General features: G+C 41.5%; 2 protein-coding genes across 4 annotated transcripts; both read right to left on the bottom strand.

Annotated features, from left to right (window-relative positions):
- Nucleotides 1–273: 273 nt before the first annotated feature.
- Nucleotides 274–2,741, bottom strand: LOC103718082 (uncharacterized). Of its 3 annotated transcripts, none has more exons than XM_008806730.5 (3): nucleotides 2,602–2,741; nucleotides 764–2,482; nucleotides 274–654 (listed from the first exon to the last, which is right to left on the bottom strand). In XM_008806730.5, the coding sequence occupies exon 2, from the start codon at nucleotides 2,390–2,392 to the stop codon at nucleotides 1,829–1,831; it is 564 nt and encodes a 187-aa protein (XP_008804952.1). In that variant the 5' UTR covers nucleotides 2,393–2,482; nucleotides 2,602–2,741; the 3' UTR covers nucleotides 274–654; nucleotides 764–1,828. The 3 variants fall into 3 exon arrangements, with proteins under 3 accessions (XP_008804952.1, XP_088577703.1, XP_088577704.1); XM_088721577.1 differs by having other exon boundaries at nucleotides 764–2,408; nucleotides 2,602–2,732; XM_088721578.1 differs by having other exon boundaries at nucleotides 274–608; nucleotides 764–2,408; nucleotides 2,602–2,732.
- Nucleotides 2,742–7,541: 4,800 nt separating this feature from the next.
- Nucleotides 7,542–10,963, bottom strand: LOC103718081 (Pentatricopeptide repeat (PPR) superfamily protein). The gene is made up of 2 exons (XM_008806729.6): nucleotides 10,249–10,963; nucleotides 7,542–9,207 (listed from the first exon to the last, which is right to left on the bottom strand). Exons 1-2 carry the CDS (start codon nucleotides 10,827–10,829, stop codon nucleotides 7,614–7,616), a joined length of 2,175 nt encoding a protein of 724 aa, XP_008804951.3. The 5' UTR covers nucleotides 10,830–10,963; the 3' UTR covers nucleotides 7,542–7,613.
- Between the last annotated feature and the right edge of the window lie 562 nt (nucleotides 10,964–11,525).

Below are 11,525 nucleotides of genomic sequence, written 5' to 3'. Positions count from 1 at the left end.
CAGATCTCCAATATTTAGACAGCTCCATTATCGTAACCAGTCCACTCGCACGACATGTCGATACCACTCGAGTTTTCCCCCCTAACCCTAGTCGAGTTAATAAAACTTCAGGAAGGGGGCGGGGGGGGGGGGGGGGGGGGGGGGGGGGGGCTTCAAAGTTCAGAATTGAGCTGCTGCAATTGTAATACGCAGAAATTGAATAGAACAAACTACACATCTAGTATTTTTCTCTCACCAAGTTTGTGTGAAATAGCGAACCAGACACAAAATCACTGATCAAAGCAAGGTGCAGCAAATATTTATACAACCACGTCGGCATAGACACCATGAAGTTTCCCAGAAATACTGATATAAGGGGACAAGTACTACTAATGAAAGTGAAATACTACATAGAATAAGCTTACTCATGTCTTTCCTACATAGTTTCTACTCAACAGCCAGGAAGTCTTAAGGATTGGGACATAACTGACAACAAAACATCTTAAGATTACACAAACCAGCTCTGAGGTGCTGGCGCTTACAGAAAGAAGCCACCTTTGATGAACCAAGACTGCCATCAGCAACAGATATGCTTGCCTCACCGCTTCAAACAGTGCTGAAGAAACTATCTGCGGAGATGTCAGAATGTTCCTCAATTGCCATACCAAAATAGAACTGTTCCAGACATAGCAGGCATGGAGAACAGAGAGCACAATCAGAGCATGCACCAAAAAATAACACATCGCTTTGAAAGAGCATGAAATATAATTTTGAGCATATGTACCTTGTTGCGGAGCACAGGTTCAGCTGCCTCCCATGGATACCATTCAGCTACATCTCATGGATGGTATTCTCCACTAAACACAACTTTCGAACTAGGTTGACAAACTTATATAAATGCAAGATTGCACTACCTAACTCACCACCAAGTACAAGAGACAACATAGTAGAGCTGACCACAGACAAACAGAACATGTAGAGAAGTAACAGCTAAAAACATGCATGCGGAGATGGACAAACAAGTGACAGAAGGGAGAGAGGAGCCGGTCTTTCTAGTTCAGTGACAGAAGGGAGAGAGGAGCCGGTCTTTCTAGTTCTCCTCCCAACTTCTTCATCCAAAAAACCAGAAGAAGTGATGAGGCGAACGCGATGCCCTTGCGGAGCACCAAAGTGAGAAGTTAGATGAACAACAGTAGAAACGAGAAGAGAGAAGATCCCAACTTTAAGTGTTGGACAGGTGAAATTTATCTAGAGAATGCAGGCTCTAAGAGAACGGAGAAACAGATAACCTGAAGACACAACTAGAAGCTTGCATGATATGAATCATCTATGTAATTTGTAGTACTGAACCTAAAGCATATCCAGAAAACCTAGAAAAAAAGAGCAAAGAACAGCATCTAAATTGAACTTACCCTACCAGATACTACAACGAGACCTGAGAGAAAAGGTTTACAGTGTCAACCCAGAGAATAAGGAAGTACTCAGGCAGCACAAAAGTAGAACAATGCTTAGCCATTGTCTTCACTGCTTCCATACCTTCCTTCCCCACTTCTTTCCCCATAAATTTGATCAGCCTTACAATGCAACAATTAACCGATATCACCACCACCCCGACTTCCTCCCAGCTTTCCTCCCACTCCTACCTTCTCAAATACCAGATAATATTTGATTTCTGCCATGGAGCCCCATTTTCCTTCATCTCCAACTAGAGAATCCTAAGTTATCTTCTTCTAGAGATTGGCACTACCCAACGAGTTATTTGCTAACCCCTATACAAGTAAACAAACAACAAAAGAGAGCATCAGTTATGGTGAATATATACAGAAACCCCCAAACTCCTCCATCAAATTTAGTCATCAGCGACATCCAAATGGAGAATCCGTCTCAAATTCTCCGTAGCAGTGGCAGTATTGAGAAAGAAGCCGTTGGCAGATGAAGAAGAATCTCTGCCTGGAGAAGAAGGTGCCGATTTGGACAAAGGATGGAGCGTGATTCCAGATGGAGAAACCGGCAAGTCAAGAGAGATGCTGCGTTTCTGGCGAAGAGAAAATTTTGGGATGGGTAGAGAACTCGGAGGCGGTGAGTTGGAGTAAGCAGGCCCTGCCCACAGCTCAGAATAAGAGAAGTCATCATTAAAGGTTGTCCCTTTAGGAGAGGATAAAGATTTTATCGGAACAGGCTTGCTCCTTCTATTCTGTTTGTGTGGTTCCGAATAAAAGCAAGGTGATGTCGGTTCCGGGGGGCTGGGAAACAGTGGAGGCGATGGCAAAATACCGGCACCGGACTGGAAAGCCCGGCAATTGATTCCTTTGAAGCCTCTAGAAGGAGAAGAACCGAACCGATCGGAAATCTGAGACTTGTCCCTGCTGTAATATTGATTCCGATGCTGAGCAACAACCACCAGTGTCTCCATCTCAAAATCTCGATACCTTCAAAAGGCTCCAAAATGGGATTTTTTTCCCCCAACCAAATCCCGTTAACTCGTGATCAAATACAGTAAAACCTAAGAAAGTAGAAGGAATGCAGAAATCAACACGGCGAACAGAAACAAATAGCTCCAAGCTAGGGAAAATAATTCATCAGAGCTCATAGCATCAAAAATCAAAGGATCTGATGTTATACCTCGAGAAATCTCGTTTCGTGAGCCCAGATCCGACGGGAAACCACAGCGGATGCGAGACGCACTTCGATCTAGAGACAGAGAGCCGAAAATAACAAGCAAATCCGAATGAAAGCTCCTTCTCTCCACGTCTTCATACAAATCCAACAAAACAAGCACTAAAACCACAGATCGAGCAAAAAAACCATCAGATCACTTAAATGAACAACACGAAAACAGTTGGAACACCGAACTCGACTCACCGGCTCATCGGAAGAAGGGGGAAATGCTCGCAAAGACGCTGAGATCCTCCGCTGTTGTGGAAGCTCGAAGGTGTCGGAACCGAGCTGAGATCACCATTTCCTGGGCGGAAATCCTCGTAGAAGCGGCCCAAATCTTCGCGGAAAAAGCCAGCACGATCGGGCCGGCCAGACGGATCGACCACAAGAAGCGATCAAGAGGAGATGGGAGGAATTTGACGGAAATTCTAGCAGAGAATTTTTGGGGGAATGGGAGCTAGGGTCTTGAGCTGTACCCTTCGTCTTCTCAGAGGCCAAAGCAAGAGCTTCAGACCCGGAACCAACCACGGATCTGAAATGACTCCCAGTCCGATTTAAATAATCCGGAGGACCAGTGCACGCATCCCAACCCTTTGGACCAAAAAAAGGAAATAACCCAAAGTTATCCTCCAGTGAGATACCATAATTTTTATGCGGGAACGACATCAGCCGTCCACGTCGCCTTTATAGCTACCGTTGCAATGGATTATAATCTCGTATGGAAATATTTATGCGGAATCATGCACCCGAATTTAAGACTACCGAAATAAATGACCCTGTGGGAGAGAGAAATTACGAGGACCGCCATTCTGCTCTCAACAACTCACCAAGTGTTTTTTTTTAAATTAAAATGGATTAAAAAATTTGGATGATTTCAGATATTTATACGGAAAGGCGGTGTATGGTGAACAGGTGGGTGGACGTTGGACCGGTCAGTCATTGTTGGAGCTTCTCAATTGTGTCTGTTTGGGTAGTTGGCTCCCACCGCTAGTTTTTTTTTAATTCTTTTTTTTTTTTTTTTTTTAACGAGTATACCATAACTCTGAAATGGTAGCACGATTGGAACGGAGCTAAAGTTCCAACAGAGTGACCCAAGTTTGAAACGCTCGGACGTCGATTAAATACGAAAATCGGATGCCCTTTGTCTGATTTGTTCGGTAGAATCGTCTTCTGATATGCCAGTATTTAAGTGGTGCTGGTGTGACGTAGAAGAGATCTAATTAGTTTATCTGAATACATGCTTAGTTTGAAAAGTCATTCTAATTTTTACTATTGCTCAAATATCTCGAAGTAGAGAGTAACCAACCTCACCACTTGTTTAGATATGCCATGGCGAGTACAATGAGACACATGATTTACAGATAGTAGATTTCTAACAGAAAGTAGTCTTAGATTCCAAGAGCTGTGGAATGACAAGACCTTGCCGAGGGCCTGATTGCACACAACCTAATTAACCAATTATCCTACCTTAATTTAAGTTGAAATACTTCACAATTAATTCTATGTTTGTAAAATTATACTTAGGGTACAAAAAAATAGTAAACAAGGCCAAAAACAAATTGATTTATTTGTTTTATTATATATAATACTAACTCTTGGTATGTCCATGTATACGATATGTATCCTAGTTTTTCTGCTCGATATATGTCTTCCTTTGAAGTTTCCCTTATCCCCTCAAAATTTTTTAATTCCACGTCATATGGCTTTCCCAAGACTAGAAATTCGAGACTGTCCTGTGATATTTTTATTATTTTTTAAAGTAATCCCATCCCTTTATACCCATAGCATGTATTAATGTATTTTTTAATTACAAAACATGCATCAAACTTTTTTATAGCCAAAAAATATTTGATTGATTGACCGAAACATCTATGATTTTGGTCTTCTAGGAAAAATAAAGAATATATAGCTAATTCAATTGTTATAACGTTATACAAAATCAAATGGGAGAATAATATTTATGGTCATCCAAAATTTTAGGTTATTAAAATTAATCATATCCGAGTCATTTAGTCTAAAGAATATGCAAACCTTCAATTAATATTGTCATCCATCATTTTATCTTCTTGCTTTTAACTCGTGAGTAAACTACTAATCTTTCACTCACATGGAAGAACACAGCCATCTTTAACCACCATTGAGGGAGGAACCAGACCCCTTTTTCATATTACTTGCTTGACCTCAACTTCTTTCTTACTCTTATTAAGGATTAGTACCTTTTCCATCATCTAACTCAGCAATGACTTAGTCTAACTTGATGATCAACTTGATCTGATTTAGCGATAAGTTGGTCTAACATGGCTAAGTTAAAGTTCCAGGAAAACAAAATAATAAAGAATATGACTTGATTGATTTTTTTTTATGACACAGCCCATGCAATCAAGTCATGAAACACTCAGCCGAGTTTTGTCCATTTTCTAAAACTAGACGAGTTATCTTGACTGTTGACTTGGTGGCCGTGATTTTTGACTTGACTTGGCCGAGTCATCAGTTAACTTGCCAAGTTTTCTAGCCTTGTGCAATTCTACTTAATTGCTTGAGGAAATAAAATAATTTCTTGTGAGAAAAAGGATTTTATTACCTCATATAAGAAATTTTATATTTTTTATAAAGATTTTAAACTTTTCAACTATTATTTTGAGACTAGATTGAGTTGAGTTGGACTCACGCTTGGATTTCAAGTTTGGATTTGTCTCCAATCGGCAACTAACTGTTTCTCTCCTTTATGGTTTGCTTTAATGGTTCATTAGTTGCTTAATAATTCTGGTTTTATTTTACCAGCCGTTCTTAGACTTCTATGATCCCAAAAACTCCAGTCAGTTCTTTCTAGCAGCCGTTTATGATTTTTTATAGTTAGGACTGGTGTTAAGGGTTTTTGATTGTTCAATTACTGTTGATCTATCAGGATAATGGATCTACATAAGGGAGGTGACGTTTCTTAAGGCCTAAAGTAGAGTAATAGAGAGGAAATTATACTCTATACCCTATACCACATGCCTCATATGGTTCTATACCATACCAATCATCTCATCTTATTTCTATAGGCTCCATGCACTCATCTTAGTGATCAGCCCACAGCAAGTAGATAAGGTGATTAGCATGGTGCACGACCATATTGATGTATGCAGTATAGGATATAATTTCTTATCAATAGAGAGACAACCAACATTATAGTCCCATCATTTTCTTTTATTCTATTTTCTAGGTGACCTACAAGGTGCATCGATCATGCAAGTTCTAGATGTACTACCAGTGCAAATTAGGTCCGTTATATCTTGCAGAGAGGCTGGGTTTGAAGCATGTGCTTGTATAAGGCTGTAAATAGTTCAAGTTGACTCGTGACTCAACCCGACCCAACCTGCTTAGACCGACCTAACCCATTCCATTTTCTGGATCAGATCTAGATTTTCTGAATTTAGACCCAACTCGACCCATTTGAAGTTTGGGTAATTTTGGATTTTCAATCCTACGATCTACGTCGATCCGACTTGAATCTGTAAAATTATTTGGGCCCACGTTGATGTAACAAATTCTGAAGCCATGAATGAGTTGACCTAACCAGACCTGACCCAGAGCTGAATCCGAATTTTTTCGGTTGGGTCCGGATTATACATAGACCTGACCTGACCCAAATGATCCATGGAGTCAAAAATTTTAGTTGTGGACCTATCCTGACCCAATCTTCTATTGGGTTAAATCTGGGTCTAAAATTAAAATCCAAATAAGAAATCAGATTGGGTCGGGGTCACTCATGATCCTACCCATTTGCATCCCTATGCTTGTAGTCAGAGCTTCTCAAAGGACATGGCCTAGCGTGCCTCAAATCCTGTACTGTTTCTCTTTTATTTTTTGTTATGCAAGAACACTCATACACACTACACTCCATACTGACACACTGCAGGTTGATACACATCGCCATAGATGCTGGTATACATATTAATGAAGCCGGTACATACTAATACACGCCTTCATTAGTTAATACACACCACAACATTCTTTTGGTTTGTCTTTATCTTTGGAAGCCTGTCACAGATGTGCTTATTTGTGTTATTTTCTTAGCTCTTCACTTGCGAGTCGTGTAACCGTCTCAAAAGCAGGAAAGAAATGCATGCTTCTAACTGAAAGAAAAATGGCTCATTTCAATCATATATAAGAATGTATGGTCACTTGAAATAAACCAATGAACTAAAAGAAAAATATTTTGTCGATATGAAAGATGACCTCTGACCTCAAATAAATGCAGGATCGCAGAAATTTTTCTGAAATAAAAACACTAAATCAGAACCGAAAAGAATGGTGCTGGTTGGAGTTTTATGTCTGAAACTGTTTTAAGCAATCTAATAAGGTTTCATCTCATACTTCGATTTTACCAGCCAAGATTTGGCAAAGATGCTCTCTCAATGAGTTGATCAACATTTCCCAATTCATTTTATACGTAATGGGACTGAATCCACTTTCACATCATGATGTAACATGGATATGAGTAATTCTACAACATAGCCATACTATTTGTTTGTTAAAAACAACTTGCAGGTGAATCTAGTTCAGATACTTAAGATACCATTCATGATCTGATGTTTCCTGCAGCAGATGACTTCGAAAGGGCGCTCATCATCAGAAGAGCTGAAGAACATTAACCTCACTAGCAAGCAAAAATATTGTGATGAAAACAGCATTAGAGATCAATATGATAGATTTTTTTTTATAGTAAAATTATGATATAATACACTGAAAACCTCAGACCAATTTATGCAACAAGATAGAATAGTTGGCTCTGTTTAGTAGGGAGACACATGACCAAGATGGTGCTCAATCGTAAGTCCAAAGGGTATCTTAATTCAAGGCATCAAAAATTGGACATTCTTGTACCAAAAAAAAAAATGGACATTCATCTCAGATTATAATGCCTAATTAAATGATCATTGTGCATTTATACTTATAGACTAACCGTACATGCTTCATTGCTCGCTGACCAGTCACCAGAAATCTCTACAAGAGCAAACACCATCTTTGTAATGGTGGAAACGACTCCTATCTCTCAAAACAATCTCTCTCTCATACACCTTCGAAACCAACTTCATGAAAGTGTGGCAATCTTCACAGACCCTAAGATTCTTTGCTATGCGAATGCAAAAGCCTCTGCTTGAGTTCATCAGCCCAAAAGAAAGAGCCAACTTCTCACTGTGCCAGAGAACAGCTCCTTTCTTCTCTTCCTCTTCTAAATCAACCAACACACTTCCTATATCAGGCGAATAACCTACGAGCTCTAATTCTCTCACAACCTCCTCCAACTTTCCATAGATCTCACTAGATCTCGGATGGGACTCATCGCCCATAAAAAATTCATGTACTTTGCCATCCAATTCAATCCAGCTACAACCCCTTTCCTTCGACACTCCTTTACATTTCATCAATGTCCTCACCTGCCTAACATCATCCCACCTGCTAGCCTTGGCATAGATATTTGATAGAAGAACATAAGCCCCATCATGACTTGGGTCTAGCTCCAAAAGCCTCTTGGCTGCCAATTCTCCGAGTTCAACATCCCCGTGCATCTTGCATGCTCCCAACAGTGAACCCCACACTACCACATTCGGGGTGAAAGGCATTGACTCTATGAGCTCAAATGCTTCTTGCAGCAGTCTGGCACGTCCAAGAAGATCCACCATGCAGCCGTAATGCTCGTGCTTGGGCTCCATGTTGTGATCCTGAATCATGGAATTGAATATCCTCCGACCGTCTTCAACCAAGCCCGTGTGACTACAAGCATAAAGCAGGCCCACAAATGTCACCCTGTTAGGCTCAACCCCCTCAGCTTTCATCTGATCAAATAATGCTAGTGCAGATCTTCCATCCCCATGCACTGCACATCCAGTGATCATGCTTGTCCAAGTGATAACATTCCTACTAGGCATCTCTTCAAAGATCTTTTGTGCATCTGCCAAGCTCCCACATTTACAGTACATATCAATGAGAGCATTCTTTATTGACAGAATACCAGAAAACCCATTCTTGTCCACAAAGATATGGACCCATTTGGCTTGATCCAGAGCACCCAGATGAGCACAAGCTGAGATAACACTCAACATGGTGATCCTGTCAGGTCTCACACCTGAGAGTTGCATTTCATTGAACAACTTGATTGCTTCATTAGGCTGGTCACTCTCAGCATACCCTGAGATCATTGCACTCCAAGAGACTAGGTCCCTCTCAGGCATCTGATCAAAGATGGAGCGAGCAATCTCAATCTTGCCAATCTTGGCATACCCAAAGACCATGGCGGTTGATGACACTAGATTCTTAGGGTATATGCTGTCATACAATTTTTGGGCATTATCCATCGACTTGCAACTGGAGTACATGTTGATAAGGGCACTTTGTAAGTGGGAATCCATTGAGATGTTGGATGCAACAATGTACGAGTGAATTGCCTGGCCGGCCATCAGATTTCCAGTGCGCCCACATGCTGAAAGGACTGTGGCCAGGATCACCTGATCAGGTACCACATTGCAGCTCTTCATGTCCTCAAACAGCTGCAGAGCTTCACCAAAACAGCCAGTCTGACAATAACTGCCATTGGAGTTAGAGGGCTATGAAGGAAGTTTGGTGATTGAATTGTCTATGGTGAGCAAAGAATAAATTTCTATTATTACATAGATCACTTTCTGAAGTACTAACATTCATCACATACACATGGCCTATCTAACACGATAGCATTTGATGACCTCACCAATTACGTATTGTCTAAGAGCAGGGAGTGTTTGCTGGATGGGAGGCAAGTCCATCACATTATTAGCAGGAATAGTTATAGCTTATGATCCAGCAACTACTTAGCCAGAGATGGAGTGTAACTTTCAATAAATCCTATATCCCCAAATAATGGATCTCCTCGAGAACAAGTTATTCCTCATTATAACAAAAATAACCATCTTTACTTCCCCAGTTCAACCTGAATTATATTTATCCAGGGGTAAAATTTTGTACATAATAACTGCTGATATTAGCAGTCATAATAGAATACAACAGAAAAAGAAAACAATGTTATTTGCTGCCGTACAAAATAATGCTTCCAGCTAGCGCAGGGACATGAATTTAGAAAATATATTAGTTTTATTTGATGAACAGTGACCATCTAAAGTTGCTCTTAGCTCCATTCTAAATAGGGATGGCAATGCTTAACCGTTTAATCTATTTCAACTCGTTGTAGATCAGGCTACATTATCTGTTTAATAAAATAGCCAGGTTTGGGTCTGAATTTTTGACATGTTTAATAAACAGATCCGATTCAGGTTGATAGATTTTTGATTTATTTTGTATTTGATCCGACCCAGACCCAATTGCCACCCCTAATTCTAAAACATCTGCCACAATGGAGATAACCGCTAAAAACATTGTTCCAGAATTCGATTTACTATATCTCAAGGGCAGGGATTTATTTACACCCAAGGCCAAGGGTGTCAAACTTAAATCAAAAGTAAAGGAAGAGAGTGTTATCTATAATTTTAATGAGGTTGCATGAGAAAATGTCCGTTAATATTGAAAAGCGGGAAGCTTTATCTATTAGGGGGTTATACTTAAAAAGGTACTGGCTCCGAGATATCTAAAACTTACCCGTCGAGCATGACGCCCCAGGCGACGAGGTCCCGCTGGGACATCCGGTCGAACACCCCGCGTGCGTCGGCGACCCGCCCGCACGCTGCGTACGAGCGAACCAACGCAGTTTGGACGAAAGGGTCGGAGTCGAACCCCAGCTTGGCCACGAGCCCGTGGGCTTCTCTGGCCACCCAATCGTCTGCGCCGGCCCTGGCGGCGACTCTCAGAACCGTGGGGAAGCTGAAACGGTCGAGGGGGAGGCCGGCCCGCCGAATGCGGTCGTAGGCGGCGAGGGCCCGGCGATAGTCGCCGGCGGAGGCGCGGGAGAGGACGCGGAGAGCGCGGTCGCAGAGGCGGGCGTCGGGTTGGGGAGTGTGGAGGAAGACGGAGAGGGCGTAGTCGAGGGAGGAGGGGGAGGAGAGGGGGAGGGAGAGGAGTTTGGAGAGGAAGGGGGCGGAGTGGTCGAGGCCGGAGCGGAGGAGATGGGCGTGGATTTGTTTGAGGTGGGAGAGGGTAGTGGCTGTGAGAAGGAGGTGGTTGGGTCTCGGGGGTGAGAGGAAAGAGGTCAGTATGGGTTGCGGAGGGGCGACGGCCTCCATTTTCTGTTCTTTTCTTCTCCACAGCCTTAAAGGAGACTTATCTTGCAGTAAAGAGAGATCCGGCTATACTGTAAAACCTCAATGGAAAGCAATGTGCGCACCAACCGCCGGCAATCTTATAGAAGGGAACATCAGCGGTCTTTTGATCTGAAAGCTATTTAATAATTGCGAAGGAATTTCCCTCTAAACTAAAGCAGCACTAGTACTAGTGATAATAAAATTAGCCCTACCAAAAGCACCCTTCTACCTACGCGGCCCATCACTCGGCGTATGCCCTCCGATCAGAAAAAAAAAAAAAAAAAAAAAGTTACCATTGGCACTACGTGAATTATTGTATTTTAATCTTATTTGATGTATTTATATACACACTGTATGAAGCACCCGCATTCAGCAAAAAAAAAAAAGCACCCTTCTGCAGCTACTAGAGCACCACTAGCTCTTATATGATAATAAAACCAACTCCACCAAATGCACCTTTTTCTGTACACTGCTATAAAACTTTGATCTTGGGGGAGCATAGGATTATGGCTCTTAAGAAAAATAAGTTATGCAGAATCAGTTGGAAAAGAGCCATAGGTTGCTCCTTCTGCCAATGGACCCACAGAAATAGTAAGTTAGAGAAATTTATGAGTTTGAGTAGAAGCTTTCAAAAAAAATAATTGAGCACTCAATCTCATGCCTTAGAAAATATATTCA

Source organism: Phoenix dactylifera, chromosome 5 (assembly GCF_051530095.1).
Source record: "Phoenix dactylifera cultivar Ajwa chromosome 5, Ajwa_hap1_PhDact_Kaust_v1.1, whole genome shotgun sequence".
NCBI lineage: Eukaryota > Viridiplantae > Streptophyta > Magnoliopsida > Arecales > Arecaceae > Phoenix > Phoenix dactylifera.
This window is presented reverse-complemented; position numbering and strand designations above follow the sequence as displayed.

Coding starts and splice junctions, on each gene's coding strand:
- LOC103718082 (XM_008806730.5), bottom strand. CDS start 2,392: ATGGAGACACTGGTGGTTGTTGCTCAGCATCGGAATCAATATTACAGC.
- LOC103718081 (XM_008806729.6), bottom strand. CDS start 10,829: ATGGAGGCCGTCGCCCCTCCGCAACCCATACTGACCTCTTTCCTCTCA. Junction 9,208..10,248: donor TGGGGCGTCATGCTCGACGG/GTAAGTTTTAGA, acceptor CTCCAATGGCAG/TTATTGTCAGACTGGCTGTT.